Below are 20,180 nucleotides of genomic sequence, written 5' to 3'. Positions count from 1 at the left end.
TCAGTCCCCTGGGTGATACCACTGAGACTTGTGGGGGGGGCACAGGTGTCTGTGTCACTTCCCTGGGCGATACCACTGAGACTTATGGGGGGGTCCCGGGGACTCCATGTTCCCTCTGGGTGTCCCATATCCCATTTTCCCCGTTTCTCACCCCAATTCCCCCAGGTACCTGAACGACCTGTACGGGGGGGTCCCAGGTGTCTGTGTCAGCTCCCTGGGCGATACCACTGAGACCTGGGGGGGTCCCAGGTGTCTGTGTCAGTCCCCTGGGTGATACCACTGAGACTTTTGGGGGGGTCCCAGGGACTCCGTGTTCCCTCTGGGCGCATTGGGGTGTCCCGTGCCCCATTTTCCCCATTTTTCACCCCAATTTCACGCCCCCCCCCCACCCTGTCCTGTATGGGGGGTCCCAGGTGTCTGTGTCAGTCCCCTGGGCGATACCACTGAGACTTGTGGGGGGGTCCAAGGTCTCTCTGTGTCAGGTCCTTCTGTGTCAGTCCCCTGGGCGATACCACTGAGACCTGGGGGGGTCCCAGGTGTCTGTGTCAGCTCCCTGGGCGATACCACTGAGACTTTTGGGGGGGTCCCAGGACTCCATGTTCCCTCTGGGCGTCCCGCGCCCCATTTTCCCCATTTCTCACCCCAATTCCCCCAGGTACCTGAACGACCTGTACGGGGGGGTCCCAGGTGTCTGTGTCAGCTCCCTGGGCGATACCACTGAGACTTGGGGGGGGGGTCCAAGGTCCCTCTGTGTCAGTCCCCTGGGCGATACCACTGAGACTTGTGGGGGGGTCCAAGGTCCCTCTGTGTCAGGTCCTTCTGTGTCAGTTCCCTGGGTGATACCACTGAGACTTGGGGGGGGTCTCAGGTCCCCCCTGTGTCAATTCCCTGGGTGATACCACTGAGACTTGTGGGGGGGGCACAGGTGTCTGTGTCAGTTCCCTGGGTGATACCACTGAGACTTGGGGGGGGGTCCAAGGTCCCTCTGTGTCAGTTCCCTGGGCGATACCACTGAGACCTGGGGGGGTCCCAGGTGTCTGTGTCAGCTCCCTGGGCGATACCACTGAGACTTATGGGGGGGTCCCGGGGACTCCATGTTCCCTCTGGGCGTCCCATATCCCATTTTCCCCGTTTCTCCCCCCAATTCCCCCAGGTACCTGAACGACCTGTACGGGGGGGTCCCAGGTGTCTGTGTCAGCTCCCTGGGTGATACCACTGAGACTTGTGGGGGGGTCCAAGGTCCCTCTGTGTCAGGTCCTTCTGTGTCAGTCCCCTGGGCGATACCACTGAGACTTGTGGGGGGGTCTCAGGTGTCTGTGTCAGTCCCCTGGGCGATACCACTGAGACCTGGGGGGGTCCCAGGTGTCTGTGTCAGCTCCCTGGGCGATACCACTGAGACTTATGGGGGGGTCCCGGGGACTCCATGTTCCCTCTGGGCGTCCCATATCCCATTTTCCCCGTTTCTCCCCCCAATTCCCCCAGGTACCTGAACGACCTGTACGGGGGGGGTCCCAGGTGTCTGTGTCAGCTCCCTGGGTGATACCACTGAGACTTGGGGGGGGGTACAAGGTCCCTCTGTGTCAGTCCCCTGGGTGATACCACTGAGACTTGTGGGGGGTCCCAGGTGTCTGTGTCAGTTCCCTGGGCGATACCACTGAGACCTGGGGGGGTCCCAGGTGTCTGTGTCAGTCCCCTGGGCGATACCACTGAGACTTGTGGGGGTGTCCCAGAGACTCCATAATCACTGGGGTCCCTCTGGGCGCATTGGGGCGTCCCGCGCCCCATTTTCCCCGTTTCTCCCCCCAATTCCCCCAGGTACCTGAACGACCTGTACGTGCTGGAGCTGCGCGCGGGCTCGGGGGTGGTGTCGTGGGACATCCCCATCACGTACGGGGTGCTGCCCCCCCCCCGCGAGAGCCACACGGCCGTGGTGTACACGGAGCGCGAGTCGCGCCGCTCGCGCCTCGTCATCTACGGCGGCATGAGCGGCTGCCGCCTGGGCGACCTGTGGACGCTGGACATCGGTACGGGGGGGTCGCCGCCCCCGGGGGGGTCCCCTCGGGGTGGGGGTGGAGTTTCGGGGGGTTTCGTTGACGTTTGGGGGGGTTATTTTTGGGGGGCGCAGAGACGCTGACGTGGAACAAGCCCAGCCTGAGCGGGGTGGCGCCGCTGCCGCGCAGCCTGCACTCGGCCACCACCATCGGCAACAAGTGAGCGGGGGGGGGACGAAATGGGGGGGGGGTCCCCAAAATGGGGGGGGGTCCCTAAAATGGGGGGGGGGGGTCCCTAAAATGGGGGGGGTCCACAGGGTCCCTCAATGTCACCCTTTGGTTTGGGGGACCCCTGGAATCACTTTATGGAGGGTCTGGGGGTCTCTGTACTCGGCCACCACCATCGGCAACAAGTGAGCGGGGGGGGACGAAATGGGGGGGGGGGTCCCTAAAATAGGGGGGGGGTCCCTAAAATGGGGGGGGGTCCACAGGGTCCCTCAATGTCACCCTTTGGTTTGGGGGACCCCTGGAATCACTTTATGGGGGGTCTGGGGTTCTCTGCACTCGGCCACCACCATTGGCAACAAGTGAGCGGGGGGGACGAAATGGGGGGGGTCCCCAAAATGGGGGGGGGGGTCCCTAAAATGGGGGGGGTCCACAGGGTCCCTCAATGTCACCCTTTGGTTTGGGGGACCCTTGGAATCACTTTATGGAGGGTCTGGGGGTCTCTGTACTCGGCCACCACCATCGGCAACAAGTGAGCGGGGGGGGACGAAATGGGGGGGGGGGGTCCCCAAAATGTGGGGGGGGTCCCTAAAATGGGGGGGTCCACAGGGTCCCTCAATGTCACCCTTTGGTTTGGGGGACCCCTGGAATCAGTTTATGGGGGGTCTGGGGGTCTCTGTACTTGGCCACTACCATTGGGAATGAGTCTGGGGGGGTCCCCCCATGTCACCCTTTGGTTTGGGGGACCCCTAGAATCAGTTTATGGGGGGTCTGGGGTTCTCTGTACTTGGCCCCCACCATTTGCAATGAGTCTGGGGGGGTCCCCCCATGTCACCCTTTGGTTTGGGGGACCCTTGGAATCATTAGATGGAGGGTCTGGGGGTCTTGGCCACTACCATTGGGAATGAGTGAGTGGGGGGGTCCCTAAAATGGGAGGGGGGTCTCCAACATGGGGAGGGGGTCCCTAAAATAGGGGGGGGTCCCTAAAATGGGGGTGGGTGCCCAAAGTGGGGGAGGGGGTCCCTAAAATGGGGGGGGGTCCCTAAAATGGGGGGGGTCTCCAACATGGGGAGGGGGTCCCTAAAATGGGGAGGGGGTTCCTAAAATAGGGGAGGGGGTCCCCAAAATGGGGGGGGTCCCTAAAATGGGGAGGGGGTCCCCAAAATGGGAGAGGTCCCTAAAGTGGGAGGGGTCCTCAGGGTCTCCCCCATGTCACCCTTTGGTTTGGGGACCCTTGGAATCACTTTATGGGGGGTCTGGGGGTCTTGGCCACTACCATTAGCAATGAGTCCGGGGGGGTCCCCTATGTCACCCTTTGATTTGGGGGACCCCTGGAATCCCTTGATGGGGGGTCTGTGCCCCCCCCAGGATGTACGTGTTGGGGGGTGGGTGGGTGGGGGGTCTGTTTTGGGGTCCCTGACCCCCCATTTCCCCCCCAGGATGTACGTGTTTGGGGGGTGGGTGGGGCTGGGGGGTCTGTTTTGGGGTCCCTGACCCCCCATTTCCCCCCCCAGGATGTACGTGTTGGGGGGTGGGTGGGTGGGGGGTCTGTTTTGGGGTCCCTGACCCCCCATTTCCCCCCCCAGGATGTACGTTTTCGGGGGGTGGGTCCCCCTGGTCATGGACGACGTGAAGGTGGCGACGCATGAGAAGGAGTGGAAGTGCACCAACACGCTGGCCTGTCTGAACCTGGGTGAGGGGCCCCCCAAAACCCCCCGACACCCCAAAACCCACCCTGAGACCCCCTGACCCCCCTGAGACCCCCAACACCCCCAAACCCCCCCAAACCCCACGGGAAGGGGTGGAAATGCACCAACACGCTGGCCTGTCTGAACCTGGGTGAGGGGCCCCCCAAAACCCCCCGACACCCCAAAACCCACCCTGAGACCCCCTGACCCCCCTGAGAGCCCCAACACCCTCAAATGGGGCTGCCAAATAGTGAGCTATAGGGGGCTATGGGACTGCCAAATAGTGAGCCCTGGGGGTCTATGGGGCTGCCAAATAGTGAGCTATAGAGGGCAATGGGGCTGCCAAATAGTTAGCCTTGGGGGGCTATGGGGCTGCCAAATAGTGAGCTATAGGGGGCAATGGGGCTGCCAAATAGTGAGCCTTGGGGGGCAATGGGGCTGCCAAATAGTGAGCTATACGGGGCAATGGGGCTGCCAAATAGTGAGCCTTGGGGGGCTATGGGGCTGCCAAATAGTGAGCCTTAGGGTCTATGGGACTACCAGATAGTGAGCCCTGGGGGGGCGATGGGGCTGCCAAATAGTGAGCTATAGGGGGCTATGGGGCTGCCAAATAGTGAGCCTTGGGGGGCTATGGGGCTGCCAGATAGTGAGCTATAGGGGGCAATAGGGTTGCCAAATAGTGAGCCTTGGGGGGCAATGGGGCTGCCAAATAGTGAGCTATAGGGGGCTATGGGACTGCCAAATAGTGAGCCCCAAGACCCCCCTGACAACCCCAAAACCCCCCTGAGACCCCCACAGACCCACAAACCCCCTGAGAACCCCAAGCATCCCCCCCCAGACCCCCAAGTGTCCTCCTGAGACCCCCAAACCTCCCCCCAACCCCCAAACATCCCCCCTGAGACCCCCGAGTGTCCCCCCAAACCTCCCCTTGAGACCCCAACACCTCCCACTGAGACCCTGAGTGTCCCCCTGAGACCCCCGAGCGCCCCCCCAAACCTCCCGGGTGCTGACCCCCCGTCCCCCAGACTCGATGTCGTGGGAGCCGCTGGTGCTGGAGACGCTGGAGGACGCGGTGCCGCGGGCGCGCGCCGGGCACTGCGCCGTGGCCATCGCCACGCGCCTCTACATCTGGAGCGGGCGCGACGGCTACCGCAAGGCCTGGAACAACCAGGTGTGCTGCAAGGACCTCTGGTACCTGGAGACAGGTGAGCGGCCGGGACCCCGGCGTGCCCCGGACCCCGGAGTGCCCCAGGACGGGCTGTCTTTAGGACCCTGGGGTGGGATCAGGACGGGGTGTCTTTAGGACCCCGGGGCTCCCTGGGATGGGATCAGGACGGGGTGTCTTTAGGACCCTGGGGCTCCCTGGGGTGGGATCAGGACGGGGTGTCTTTAGGACCCTGGGTTGGGATCAGGACGGGGTGTCTTTAGGACCCTGGGGCTCCCTGGGGTGGGATCCGGACGGGGTGTCTTTAGGACCCAGTGGTGCCCCAGGATGGGGTGTCTTTAGGACCCTGGGCTGACCTGGGATGGGATCAGGACGGGGTGTCTTTAGGACCCTGGGGCTCCCTGGGTTGGGATCAGGTACGGGGTGTCTTTAGGACCCTGGGGCTCCCTGGGGTGGGATCAGGACGGGGTGTCTTTAGGACCCTGGGGCTCCCTGGGTTGGGATCAGGTACGGGGTGTCTTTAGGACCCTGGGGCTCCCTGGGTTGGGATCAGGACGGGGTGTCTTTAGGACCCAGCGGTGCCCCAGGACGGGGTGTCTTTAGGACCCTGGGGTGGGATCAGGACGGGGTGTCTTTAGGACCCTGGGGCTCCCTGGGCTGGGATCAGGATGGGGTGTCTTTAGGACCCTGGGAGGGGATCAGGACGGGGTGTCTTTAGGACCCTGGGGCTCCCTGGGGTGGGATCAGGATGGGGTGTCTTTAGGACCCTGGGGCTCCCTGGGATGGGATCCGGACGGGGTGTCTTTAGGACCCAGCGGTGCCCCAGGACGGGGTGTCTTTAGGACCCTGGGGCTCCCTGGGTTGGGATCATGGGCGGGGTGTCTTTAGGACCCTGGGGTGGGATCAGGACGGGGTGTCTTTAGGACCCAGCGGTGCCCCAGGACGGGGTGTCTTTAGGACCCTGGGGTGGGATCAGGACGGGGTGTCTTTAGGACCCCGGGGCTCCCTGGGGTGGGATCAGGACGGGGTGTCTTTAGGACCCTGGAGTGCCCCAGGACGGGGTGTCTTTAGGACCCTGGGGCTCCCTGGGTTGGGATCAGGACGGGGTGTCTTTAGGACCCTGGGAGGGGATCAGGACGGGGTGTCTTTAGGACCCCGGGGCTCCCTGGGTTGGGATCAGGACGGGGTGTCTTTAGGACCCTGGGAGGGGATCAGGACGGGGTGTCTTTAGGACCCTGGGGTGGGATCAGGACGGGGTGTCTTTAGGACCCCGGGGCTCCCTGGGATGGGATCAGGACGGGGTGTCTTTAGGACCCTGGGGCTCCCTGGGTTGGGATCAGGACGGGGTGTCTTTAGGACCCTGGGGTGCCCCAGGACGGGGTGTCTTTAGGACCCTGGAGTGCCCCAGGATGGGGTGTCTTTAGGACCCTGGAGTGCCCCAGGACGGGGTGTCTTTAGGACCCTGGGGCTCCCTGGGATGGGATCAGGACGGGGTGTCTTTAGGACCCTGGAGTGCCCCAGGATGGGGTGTCTTTAGGACCCTGGGGCTCCCTGGGATGGGATCCGGACGGGGTGTCTTTAGGACCCTGGGGCTCCCTGGGATGGGATCCGGACGGGGTGTCTTTAGGACCCTGGAGTGCCCCAGGACGGGGTGTCTTTAGGACCCTGGGGCTCCCTGGGATGGGATCAGGACGGGGTGTCTTTAGGACCCTGGGGTGGGATCAGGACGGGGTGTCTTTAGGACCCTGGAGTGCCCCAGGATGGGGTGTCAGGGATGGGGTGTCTTTAGGACCCTGGGGCTCCCTGGGGTGGGATCAGGGACCCTGGAGTGCCCCGGGCTGGACTCTGGGGGCTGCGGGGCGCCCCCAATGGCTTTGCTTGCTCGTTAATTGCTGTCTAATGAATCCTAATGAATTGTCCCCCCCCAGAGCGCCCCCCCGCGCCGGGGCGCGTGCAGCTGGTGCGGGATGGGGTCAGGGACGGGGTGTCTTTAGGACCCTGCGGGGCGCCCCGAATGGCTTTGATTGCTCGTTAATTGATCTCTAATGAATCCTAATGAATTGTCCCCCCCCAGAGCGCCCCCCCGCGCCGGGGCGCGTGCAGCTGGTGCGGGATGGGGTCAGGGACGGGGTGTCTTTAGGACCCTGGGGCTCCCTGGGTTGGGATCCGGACGGGGTGTCTTTAGGACCCTGGGGCTCCCTGGGGTGGGATCAGGACGGGGTGTCTTTAGGACCCAGCGGTGCCCCAGGACGGGGTGTCTTTAGGACCCTGGAGTGCCCCAGGATGGGGTGTCTTTAGGACCCTGGGGCTCCCTGGGGGGGGATCTGGGACTCTGGAGTGCCCCAGGATGGGGTGTCAGGGATGGGGTGTCTTTAGGACCCTGGGGCTCCCTGGGTTGGGATCAGGGACCCTGGAGTGCCCCGGGGGCTGCGGGGCGCCCCCAATGGCTTTGCTTGCTCGTTAATTGCTGTCTAATGAATCCTAATGAATTGTCCCCCCCAGAGCGCCCCCCCGCGCCGGGGCGCGTGCAGCTGGTGCGGGATGGGGTCAGGGACGGGGTGTCTTTAGGACCCTGCGGGGCGCCCCCAATGGCTTTGATTGCTCGTTAACTGATGTCTAATGAGTCCTAATGAATTGTCCCCCCCCAGAGCGCCCCCCCGCGCCGGGGCGCGTGCAGCTGGTGCGCGCCAACACGGCGTCGCTGGAGGTGAGCTGGGGGCCGGTGCCCACGGCCGACTCGTACCTGCTGCAGCTGCAGAAGTACGAGCTGCCCGCCGCCCCCGCGCCCCCCCCGGTGCCCTCGGTGCCCGCCAACCCCCCCCGCAGCCCCGCCCCCGCCGCCCCCGCCCCGCCCCCCCCGCCGCCGCCGCCCCCCCCCCCGGCCCCGCCCGCCGCCGCCCCCCCCGCCGCGGGGCTCACGCTGCTGCCCCCCCCCGCCGCCCCCCCGCCCGCCCCCCCGCCCGCCGCCACCACCGCCGCCCCCCCCGGCCCCGGCTCCGCCCCCCCCGCCGCCCCCGGGGTGCAGGTGCTGCCCGCCGGCCCCCCCGCCGCCGCCCCCCCCCGCCGCCATCGCCGGAGCCGCCGCGCGCGCCGCCGGTGAGCGGGGACGGGGGGGCGTGGGGACATTGGGGACATTGGGGGACATGGGGACATTGGGGACACTGGGGGGACATGGGGACATTGGGGGGATGGGGGGCATTGGGGGCATTGGGGGGATGGGGGGTATTGGGGGCACTGGGGACATTGGGGACATGGGGGGGATGGGGGGCATTGGGGGCATTGGGGATATGGGGGGCATATGGGGGATATTGGGGGATGTGGGGCATTGGGGGACATGGGGGGCATTGGGGGACATGGGGGGTATTGGGGACATGGGGGGACATGGGGGGCATTGGGGGGATGGGGGGTATTGGGGACATTGGGGGGATGGGGGATATTGGGGGACATGGGGGGCATTGGGGGGATAGGGGGTATTGGGGACATTGGGGGGCATGGGGGGGATGGGGGGCATTGGGGGACATGGGGGGCATTGGGGACATTGGGGACATTGGGGGGGTGGGGGACATTGGGGGGATGGGGGGCATTGGGGACATTGGGGGGCATTGGGGGGATGGGGGGCATTAGGGGCATTGGGGCGACATTGGGGGACAAGGGGGCATTGGGGACATTGGGGGACAGGGCGACATTGGGGGGACAGGGCGGCTTTGGGGGGGTGGGGGTATGGGGGGCATTGGGGGGCATTGGGGGAATGGGGGTACATGGGGGGTACAGGGGACACTGGGGGATGGGGGGCATTGGGAGACATGGGGGGACATTGGGGGGGCATTGGGGGACATGGGGGGCATTGGGGGGATGGCGGGACGGGGGGACATTGGGGGGCTTTGGAGATATTGGGGGGATGGGGGACATTGGGGGGATGGTGGGACAGAGGGACATTGGGGGACATGGGGGGCTTTGGGGACATTGGGGGGATGGGGGACATTGGGGGGATGGTGGGACGGGGGGACATTGGGGGGACATGGGGGGCTTTGGGGACATTGGGGGGATGGGGGCATTGGGGGGACATTGGGGGCACTGGGGGGATGGGGGATATTGGGGGATGTGGGGGCATTGGGGACATTGGGGGGATGGGGGACATTGGGGGACATGGGGGCATTGGGGACATTGGGGACATTGAGGGGATGGGGGGCATTGGGGGTATTGGGGACATTGGGGGGACACTGGGTGCATTGGGGGGATGGGGGGATCTGGGGGGGACACGGGGGCATTGGGGACATTGGGGGGATGGGGGGCATTGGGGGGACATGGGGACATTTGGGATGGGGGGACATTGGGGACATTGGGGGCATGGGGGGCATTGGGGACATTGGGGGGCATTGGGGACATTGGGGGGATGGGGGGCATTGGGGGGACATGGGGGCATTGGGGGACATGGGGGGGCATTGGGGACATGGGGGGGACATGGGGATGTGGGTGGGGACATGGGGGGCATTGGGGATGGGGGGATATGGGGGACACTGGGGGGGGTCTGGGGACATGGGGGGGGTCTGGGGACACTGGGGGGGTCTGGGGGGCACTGGGGGGCACTGGGGGGGTCTGGGGGCACTGGGGGGGTCTGGGGGGCACTGGGGGGGTCTGGGACACTGGTGACACCGGGGACACTGTGCCACGGTGCCACTGGCGTCCCCAGGGGTGCCGGCGGTGCTGAAGGTGACGGGCCCCCCCGCGGCGGGCGCGGGGCCCCCCCTGGTGACGGTTCGCTCGGCCGGGACCCCCGGCAAAGCCCCGGTGACCGTGACGTCCCTGCCGGCCGGCGTGCGCATGGTGGTGCCCGGGCAGGGGGCGCAGGGCGCGGTGAGGAGGGGGGACACGGGGACGTGGGGGGGCATGGGGGGGCATGGGGACATGGTGGGGCATGGGGACATGGGGACACGGGGACATGGGGGGGCATGGGGACATGGGGGGGCATGGGGACATGGGGGGACATGGGGGGACATGGGGACATGGGGGGACATGGGGACATGGGGGGGCACGGGGACATGGAGGGACATGGGGGGACACGGGGACCCAGGGGGACATGGGGACACGGAGGGACACGGGGACATGGGGGGGACACGGGGGCATTGGGGACATTGGGGGGATGGGGGGCATTGGGGACATTGGGGGGATGGGGGGCATTGGGGACATGGGGGGGACACGGGACGTGGGTGGGGACGTAGGGGGATGGGGGCATTGGGGGGGTCTGGGGACACTGGGGGGGCTTTGGGGACACTGGGGGGCACTGGGGGGGTGTCAGATAGTGAGACTTGGGGGGCTATGGGGCTGCCAAATAGTGAGCCTTGGGGGGCTATGGGGCTGCCAAATAGTGAGCCTTGGGGGGCAATGGGGCTGCCAAATAGTGAGCTATAGGGGGCTATGGGGCTGCCAGATAGTGAGCCTTGGGGGGCAATGGGGCTGCCAAATAGTGAGCTATAGGGGGCTATGGGGCTGCCAAATAGTGAGCCTTGGGGGGGCTATGGGGCTGCCAAACAGTGAGCCTTGGGGGGCAATGGGGTTGCAAATAGTAAGCTATAGGGGGCAATGGGGCTGCCAAATAGTGAGCTATAGGGGGCTATGGGGCTGCCAGATAGTGAGCTATCGGGGGGGCTATGGGGCTGCCAAATAGTGAACCTTGGGGGGCTATGGGGCTGCCAAATAGTGAGCCTTGGTGACATTGGTGACATTGGTGCCATGTCCCCAGGTTCTGGGCAGCAGCCCGCGCTGAGCGGGATGGCGGCGCTGGGCTGGGGGGACGCTGGGTGACTCTGGGTGACTCTGGGTGACTCTGATGACTCTATGATGACTCTATGATGACTGTATGATGACTCAGGTGCCATTGGTGGCACTGATGTGACATTGGTGACATTGGTGTCCCATGGCAGGTGCTGGGCAGCAGCCCCCAGCTGAGCGGGATGGCGGCGCTGGGCTGGGGGGACTCTGGGTGACTCTGGGTGACTCTGGGTGACTCTATGATGACTCTATGGTGACTCAGGTGCCATTGGTGACACTGATGTGACATTGGTGACATTGGTGTCCCATGGCAGGTGCTGGGCAGCAGCCCCCAGCTGAGCGGGATGGCGGCGCTGGGCTGGGGGGACTCTATGATGACTCTGATGACTCTATGATGACTGTGGGGTGACTCAGGTGCCATTGGTGACACTGATGTGACACTGATGTGACATGTCCCTGTCCCCAGGTGCTGGGCAGCAGCCCCCAGCTGAGCAGGATGGCGGCGCTGGGCTGGGGGGACGCTGGGTGACTCTGGGTGACTCTGATGACTCTATGATGACTCTATGATGACTCTATGGTGACTCTATGGTGACTCAGGTGCCATTGGTGACACTGATGTGACACTGATGTGACACTGATGTGACATGTCCCTGTCCCCAGGTGCTGGGCAGCAGCCCCCAGCTGAGCGGGATGGCGGCGCTGGCGGCGGCGGCCGCGGCCACGCAGAAGATCCCCCCCGCGCCCGGCGCCCCCGCGGTGCTGAGCGTCCCCGCCGGCGCCACCATCGTCAAGACCGTGGCCCCCGCGGGCAGCGCCGGCCTCCCCGGCGCCGTCAAGGTGGCGGCCGCGCCCGTCATGGTGAGAGACCGGGGGGGACACGGGGGGGACATGGGGGACACAGCGGTCCCGGGGGGTGACACAGGGGGGACATGGGGTTGACCAGGCATCCCTGGGGTGGCACTGGTGTCATAGATGATGACCCTGGGGTGACACGGGGGTCCCCAGTGTCCCTGGGGGTATCAGGTGTCCCCAGGGTGACACAGGTGACATAGATGTCCCTGGGGGTATTGGGTGTCCCTGGGGGGACACGGGTGTCCCCAGTGTCCCTAGGGGACATTGGGTGTCCCTGGGGGTATCGGGTGTCCCCAGGGTGACACAAGTGTCATAGATGTCCCTGGGGGTATTGGGTGTCCCTGGGGTGACACGGGGGTCCCCAGTGTCCCTGGGGGACATTGGGTGTCCCTGGGCGGTATTGGGTATCCCAGGGGTGACACAGGTGTCATAGATGGTGTCCCTGGGGGGACACGGGGGTCCCCAGTGTCCCAGGGGGATATTGGGTGTCCCTGGGGGTATCAGGTGTCCCTGGGGTGGCACTGGTGTCATAGATGGTGTCCCTGGGGTGACACAGGTGTCCCCAGCGTCCCCAATGTCCCCATGACCCCATTGTCCCCAACGTCCCCAATGTCCCCCAAGTCCCCAACATCCCCCATGTCCCCCAATGTCCCCCATGTCCCCCATGTCCCCCATGTCCCCCAACATCCCCCATTGCCCCCAACGTCCCCATGTCCCCAATGCCCCCAGTGACCCCCTGTCCCCCAACGTCCCCCATGTCCCCAATGTCCCCAATGCCCCCAGTGACCCAATGCCCCCAATGTCCCCCATGTCCCCATGTCCCCAGTGACCCAACATCCCCATATCCCCCAACATCCCCAATGTCCCCAATGTCCCCAATGCCCCCAGTGACCCCATGTCCCCCATGTCCCCCATGTCCCCAATGTCCCCCATGTCCCCATGTCCCCAATGCCCCCAGTGACCCCATGTCCCCCATTGTCCCCCATGTCCCCAATGTCCCCCATGTCCCCAATGTCCCAAATGCCCCCAGTGACCCAATGCCCCCAATGTCCCCCATGTCCCCATGTCCCCAGTGACCCAACATCCCCATATCCCCCAACATCCCCAATGTCCCCATGTCCCCATTGTCCCCAATGTCCCCCATGTCCCCATTGTCCCCAATGCCCCCAGTGTCCCCCATGTCCCCAATGCCCCCAGTGACCCCATGTCCCCCAATATCCCCCCATGTCCCCCAATGTCCCCCAGTGTCCCCAATGCCCCCATTGCCCCCAGTGACCCCATGTCCCCCAATATCCCCCCATGTCCCCCAATGTCCCCAGTGACCCAACATCCCCATATCCCCCAACATCCCCCATGTCCCCCATGTCCCCAATGCCCCCATTGTCCCCATGTCCCCAATGTCCCCATGTCCCCAATGCCCCCAGTGACCCCATGTCCCCCATTGTCCCCCATGTCCCCAATGTCCCCCATGTCCCCAATGTCCCAAATGCCCCCAGTGACCCAATGCCCCCAATGTCCCCCATGTCCCCAGTGACCCAACATCCCCATATCCCCCAACATCCCCAACGTCCCCAATGTCCCCCATGTCCCCATGTCCCCAATGTCCCCAATGTCCCCAATGCCCCCAGTGACCCCATGTCCCCAATGCCCCCAATATCCCCCCATGTCCCCCAACATCCCCCATGTCCCCATGTCCCCCATGTCCCCCAATATCCCCCCCTGTCCCCCATTGCCCCCAATGTCCCCAATGTCCCCAATGCCCCCTTGACCCCCCGTGTCCCCATGTCCCAGGTGAGTAACCCCCATGTCCCCCCATGTCCCCAACGTCCCCAATGTCCCCAATGCCCCCAATGTCCCCAACGCCCCCCTGACCCCGCGTCCCCATCCCAGGTGAGTAACCCGGCCACGCGGATGCTGAAGACGGCGGCGGCGCAGGTGGGGGGCGCGGGGGGGGCGGCGGCCACCAACGCCCCCGCGCGCCCCATCATCACGGTGCACAAGTCGGGGACGGTGACGGTGGCGCAGCCGGCGCAGGTCGTCACCACCGTGGTGGGGGGGGTCACCAAGACCATCACGCTGGTCAAGAGCCCCATCTCGGTGCCGGGGGGCAGCGCCCTGGTGAGTGCGCCCCAATGGGGGGGTCTATAAACCACACTGGGGGGGGTCTGGGTCTATAAACCCCAGTTTAGGGGGGGTCTGGGTCTATAAATCCCATTTGGGGGGCTTTGGGTCTATAAATCCCATTTGGGGGGTCTGGGTCTATAAATCCCATTTGGGGGGGGTTGGGTCTATAAACCCCAGTTTGGGTCTATAAACCCCAGTTTAGGGGGGTCTGGGTCTATAAACCCCATTTGGGGGGGGTTGGGTCTATAAACCCCAGTTTAGGGGGTTCTGGGTCTATAAACCCCAGTTTAGGGGGGGTCTGGGTCTATAAACCCCATTTGGGGGGGTTGGGTCTATAAACCCCATTTGGGGGGGGTCTGGGTCTATAAATCCCATTTGGGGGGTTCTGGGTCTATAAACCCCATTTTGGGGGGGTTGGGTCTATAAACCCCATTTGGGGGGGTCTGGGTCTATAAACCCCATTTGGGGGGGTTGGGTCTATAAACCCCAGTTTGGGGGGGGTTGGGTCTATAAACCCCATTTGGGGGGGTTCCGGGTCTATAAACCCCATTTGGGGGGGGTTGGGTCTATAAACCCCAGTTTAGGGGGGTTTTGGGTCTATAAACCCCATTTGGGGGCTGTTTTGGGTCTATAAACCCCATTTGGGGGGGGTTGGGTCTATAAACTGGGGCCATGAACCCCAGTTTGGGGGGTTCTGGGGCTGGAAGGCACCAAGTGGGGAGGCGGGGGGGTCCCTGACCCCCTGTGCCCCCCCCAGATCTCCAACCTGGGGAAGGTGATGTCGGTTCAGACCAAACCGGCTCAGGGCTCCGGAGTCACCGGCCCCGCGGCCACCGGCCCCGTCACCCAGATCATCCAGGTGGGCCCCCCCGTGTCCCCACCCCCCGTGTCCCCACCCCCCCGTGTCCCCACCCCCCCGTGTCCCCACCCCCCGTGTCCCCAACCCCCGTGTCCCCACCCCCCCGTGTCCCCACCCCCCCCGTGTCCCCACCCCCCCCGTGTCCCCATATCCCCCCGTGTCCCCCCATGTCCCCCCAGCCCCCCATGTCCCCCCCATGTCCCCCCATGTCCCCATGTCCCCCCATGTCCCCCATGTCCCCCATGTCCCCCAGCCCCCCATGTCCCCCCATGTCCCCCCAGTCCCCCATGTCCCCATATCCCCCCGTGTCCCCCCATGTCCCCCCAGCCCCTCATGTCCCCCCATGTCCCCCCATGTCCCCATGTCCCCATGTCCCCCATGTCCCCCATGTCCCCCATGTCCCCCCATGTCCCCCAGCCCCCCGTGTCCCCCCATGTCCCCCAGCCCCCCATGTCCCCTGACCCCCATGTCCCCCCATGTCCCCCCCGTGTCCCCTGACCCCCATGTCCCCTGACCCCCATATCCCCCCGTGTCCCCCTGTCCCCCCATGTCCCCCCATGTCCCCCCATGTCCCCCCATGTCCCCATGTCCCCCCATGTCCCCCATGTCCCCCATGTCCCCCAGCCCCCCATGTCCCCCCATGTCCCCCATGTCCCCCATGTCCCCCAGCCCCCCATGTCCCCCCATGTCCCCCCATGTCCCCCCATGTCCCCCATGTCCCCCATGTCCCCCAGCCCCCCATGTCCCCCCATGTCCCCCATGTCCCCCATGTCCCCCCAGCCCCCCATGTCCCCCCATGTCCCCTGACCCCCCCGTGTCCCCTGACCCCCGTGTCCCCCCATGTCCCCCCATGTCCCCCATGTCCCCATGTCCCCCCTGACCCCCCTGTCCCCGCAGACCAAGGGCCCCCTCCCCGCGGGCACCATCCTGAAGCTGGTGACGTCGGGGGAGGGGAAGCCCACCACCATCCTGACCAGCACCCAGGCCGGGGGGGGCGGGGCCAGCGCCAAGGCCCCGCCCACCCTGCTGGGCATCAGCAGCGTGGCCCCCGGCACCACCAAACCCGGCACCACCACCATCATCAAGACCATCCCGGTGTCCGCCATCCTCACCCAGGCCGGCGCCACCGGTCAGCGGGGGGGTCGCCGGCTGGGGGGGGGTGTCCCCGCGTCACCGCGTCACCCACACCCCCTGTGCCCCCCCCCAGGTGTGACCAGCAGCCCCGGCATCAAGTCGCCCATCACCATCATCACCACCAAGGTGATGACGTCGGGCACCGGCGCCCCCGCCAAGATCATCACGGCCGTGCCCAAGCTGGGCAGCGGCCACGGCCAGCAGGGGGTCACGCAGGTGGGTGGGACCCCCCCGCGGGGTCACTGACACCCCATGGGGACACTGACCCCCCATGGTGACACTGACCCCCCGTGGTGACACCGACACCCCCCATGGGGACACCGACACCCCATGGTGACACCGACACCCCCATGGGGTCACCAGCAGGGGGTCACGCAGGTGGGTGGGACCCCCCCACGGGGTCACTGACACCCCCCCATGGTGACACCGACACCCCCCATGGTGACACCGACACCCCCCATGGTGACACTGATCCCCCATGGTGACACCGACCCCCCATGGTGACACCGACACCCCCCCATGGGGACACTGACCCCCCATGGTGACACTGACCCCCCATGGTGACACTGACCCCCCATGGGGACACCGACACCCCCATGGGGTCACCAGCAGGGGGTCACGCAGGTGGGTGGGACCCCCCGTGGTGACACTGACCCCCCATGGGGGCACCGACACCCCCCATGGTGACACCGACACCCCCCCATGGTGACACCGACCCCCCATGGTGACACCGACACCCCCCCATGGGGACACTGACCCCCCATGGTGACACCGACACCCCCCCATGGTGACACCGACACTCCCCCATGGGGTCACCGACCCCCCCCATGGGGACACCGACCCCCCATGGTGACACTGACCCCCCCATGGGGACACCGACACCCCCCCATGGTGACACCGACACCCCCCCATGGTGACACCGACACCCCCCATGGTGACACTGACCCCCCATGGTGACACTGACCCCCCCATGGGGACACCGACACCCCCCCATGGTGACACCGACACCCCCCCATGGTGACACTGACCCCCCATGGTGACACCGACACCCCCCCATGGTGACACCGACACCCCCCATGGTGACACTGACCCCCCATGGTGACACCGACACCGCCCCATGGGGACACCGACCCCCCATGGTGACACCGACACCCCCCCATGGGGACACTGACCCCCCATGGTGACACCGACACCCCCCATGGTGACACTGACCCCCCATGGTGACACCGACACCGCCCCATGGTGACACCGACCCCCCATGGTGACACCGACACCCCCCCATGGTGACACTGACCCCCCCATGGGGTCACCAGCAGGGGGTCACGCAGGTGGGTGGGACCCCCCCACGGGTCACCAGGGGACCCCCCCATGGTGGCACTGACACCCCAGAGTGGCACAATGTCTGGCAGCCCCATAGCCCCCCAAGGCTCACTATTTGGCAGCCCCATTGCCCCCTATAGCTCACTATTTGGCAGCCCCATAGCCCCCCAAGGCTCACTATTTGGCAGCCCCATAGCCCCCTATAGGTCACTATCTGGCAGCCCCATAGCCCCCCAAGCCTCACTATTTGGCAGCCCCATAGCCCCCTATAGCTCACTATCTGGCAGCCTGATAGCCCCCCAAGGCTCACTATTTGGCAGCCCTATTGCCCCCCAAGGCTCACTATTTGGCAGCCCCATAGCCCCCGAAGGCTCACTATTTGGCAGCCCCATTGCCCCCTATAGCTCACTATTTGGCAGCCCCATTGCCCCCTATAGCTCGCTATTTGGCAGCCCCATAGCCCCCCAAGGCTCACAATTTGGCAGCCCCATAGCCCCCTAAGGCTCACTATTTGGCAGCCCCATAGCCCCCCAAGGCTCACTATTTGGCAGCCCCATTGCCCCCTATAGCTCACTATTTGGCAGCCCCATAGCCCCCCAAGGCTCACTATTTAGCAGCCCCATTGTCCCCTATAGCTCACTATTTGGCAGCCCCATTGCCCCCCAAGGCTCACTATCTGACACCCCCCCAGTGCCCCCCAGACCCCCCCAGGCCCCCCAGTGTCCCCCGGACCCCCCCAATGCCCCCATCCCCCCAATACCCCAAATATCCCCAGTGTCCCCATGTCCCCCCAGTGTCCCCATGTCCCCCCCGTGTCCCCATGTCCCTCGGTGTCCCAATGTCCCCCCATGTCCCCCGGTGTCCCCATGTCCCCCCGGTGTCCCCATGTCCCCCCATGTCCCCCCATGTCCCCCCGGTGTCCCCATGTCCCTCGGTGTCCCAATGTCCCCCCATGTCCCCCGGTGTCCCCATGTCCCCCGGTGTCCCCCCATGTCCCCCGGTGTCCCCCCATTGTCCCCATTGTCCCCCGCAGGTGGTGCTGAAGGGCGCCCCGGGGCAGCCGGGGACCATCCTGCGCACGGTGTCCCCATGTCCCCCGGTGTCCCCATGTCCCCCCGTGTCCCCCCATGTCCCCCCATGTCCCCCGGTGTCCCCGTGTCCCCCGGTGTCCCCCCCATTGTCCCCATGTCCCCCGGTGTCCCCATGTCCCCCCATGTCCCCCCATGACCCCCTGTGTCCCCATGTCCCCTGGTGTCCCCATGTCCCCCGGTGTCCCCCCATTGTCCCCATGTCCCCCCATGTCCCCATGTCCCCCCATGTCCCCCCCGTGTCCCCATGTCCCCCCGGTGTCCCCATTGTCCCCATTGTCCCCCGCAGGTGGTGCTGAAGGGCGCCCCGGGGCAGCCGGGGACCATCCTGCGCACGGTGTCCCCATGTCCCCCGGTGTCCCCATGTCCCCCCATGTCCCCCCATGTCCCCCCATGTCCCCATGTCCCCCGGTGTCCCCGTGTCCCCCCATGTCCCCCCATGTCCCCCGGTGTCCCCGTGTCCCCCCATGTCCCCCCATGTCCCCATGTCCCCCGGTGTCCCCATTGTCACTGTCCCCACAGGTGGTGCTGAAGGGCGCCCCGGGCAGCCGGGGACCATCCTGCGCACGGTGTCCCCATGTCCCCCGGTGTCCCCATGTCCCCCGGTGTCCCCATGTCCCCATGTCCCCATTGTCCCCATTGTCCCCGCAGGTGGTGCTGAAGGGCGCCCCGGGGCAGCCGGGGACCATCCTGCGCACGGTGTCCCCATGTCCCCCGGTGTCCCCATGTCCCCCGGTGTCCCCATGTCCCCCCATGTCCCCCCATGTCCCCCCATGTCCCCCCATGTCCCCATTGTCCCCATTGTCCCCACAGGTGGTGCTGAAGGGCGCCCCGGGGCAGCCGGGGACCATCCTGCGCACGGTGTCCCCATGTCCCCCGGTGTCCCCATGTCCCCCCATGTCCCCCCATGTCCCCCCATGTCCCTCCATGTCCCCCCATGTCCCCATGTCCCCATTGTCCCCCACAGGTGGTGCTGAAGGGCGCCCCGGGGCAGCCGGGGACCATCCTGCGCACGGTGTCCCCATGTCCCCATGTCCCCCCATGTCCCCCGGTGTCCCCATTGTCCCCATTGTCCCCCGCAGGTGGTGCTGAAGGGCGCCCCGGGGCAGCCGGGGACCATCCTGCGCACGGTGCCCGTGGGGGGCGTTCGCCTCGTCACCCCCGTCACCGTCTCGGCCGTCAAGCCCACGGTCACCACGCTGGTGGTCAAGGGCACCACGGGTGAGTGCGACGTCACCGCCGCGTCACCGCCGCGTCACCGCCACGTCACCGGCGGGGCCGCGCGAGCTCGGGATGTCGCTATAGTGCCATAGGAGCTCATGACGTCACTATGGGAGCTCGTGATGTCACTGTGGGAGCTCGTGATGTCACTATAGTGCCATAGGAGCTCATGATGTCACTCTGGGAGCTCGTGACGTCACTATAGTGCCATAGGAGCTCATGATGTCACTATGGGAGCTCATGACGTCACTATAGTGCCATAGGAGCTCATGATGTCACTATGGGAGCTCATGACGTCACTATAGTGCCATAGGAGCTCATGACGTCACTATGGGAGCTCATGACGTCACTATAGTGCCATAGGAGCTCATGATGTCACTGTGGGAGCTCATGACGTCACTATGGTGCCATAGGAGCTCATGATGTCACTATGGGAGCTCGTGACGTCACTATAGTGCCATAGGAGATCATGACGTCACTATGGGAGCTCATGACGTCACTATAGTGCTTAGGAGCTCATGATGTCACTCTGGGAGCTCGTGATGTCACTGTGGGAGCTCGTGATGTCACTGTGGGAGCTTGTGATGTCACTATAGTGCCATAGGAGCTCATGACATCACTATGGGAGCTCATGACGTCACTATAGTGCAACAGGAGCTCATGATGTCACTATGGGAGCTCGTGATGTCACTATAGTGCTTAGGAGCTCATGATGTCACTATAGTGCCATAGGAGCTCATGATG

The 20,180-nt window shown here is 65.4% G+C and overlaps 1 protein-coding gene across 1 annotated transcript in view; it reads left to right on the top strand.

Moving 5' to 3' along the window:
* The window catches only part of LOC309452188 (host cell factor 1-like), a gene marked incomplete at its 3' end in the record, with an annotated part of 30,201 nt that extends 10,765 nt beyond the window's left edge, over positions 1-19,436 (top strand). Inside the window, 13 exon segments of the mRNA XM_082076865.1 lie at positions 1,816-2,024; positions 2,126-2,210; positions 3,803-3,909; positions 4,930-5,109; positions 7,718-8,111; positions 8,113-8,165; positions 9,760-9,923; positions 11,499-11,696; positions 13,581-13,808; positions 14,572-14,673; positions 15,571-15,802; positions 15,881-16,023; positions 19,298-19,436. Coding sequence (XP_081932991.1) covers positions 1,816-2,024; positions 2,126-2,210; positions 3,803-3,909; positions 4,930-5,109; positions 7,718-8,111; positions 8,113-8,165; positions 9,760-9,923; positions 11,499-11,696; positions 13,581-13,808; positions 14,572-14,673; positions 15,571-15,802; positions 15,881-16,023; positions 19,298-19,436 — 2,234 coding nt within the window.
* Between the last annotated feature and the right edge of the window lie 744 nt (positions 19,437-20,180).

Source organism: Streptopelia decaocto, assembly GCF_964273445.1.
Source record: "Streptopelia decaocto genome assembly, contig: HAP1_SCAFFOLD_1732, whole genome shotgun sequence".
NCBI classification, from domain to species: Eukaryota; Metazoa; Chordata; class Aves; order Columbiformes; family Columbidae; genus Streptopelia; species Streptopelia decaocto.
Note: the sequence above shows the minus strand (reverse complement) of the source record. Positions and strands in the feature narration are given on the sequence as shown.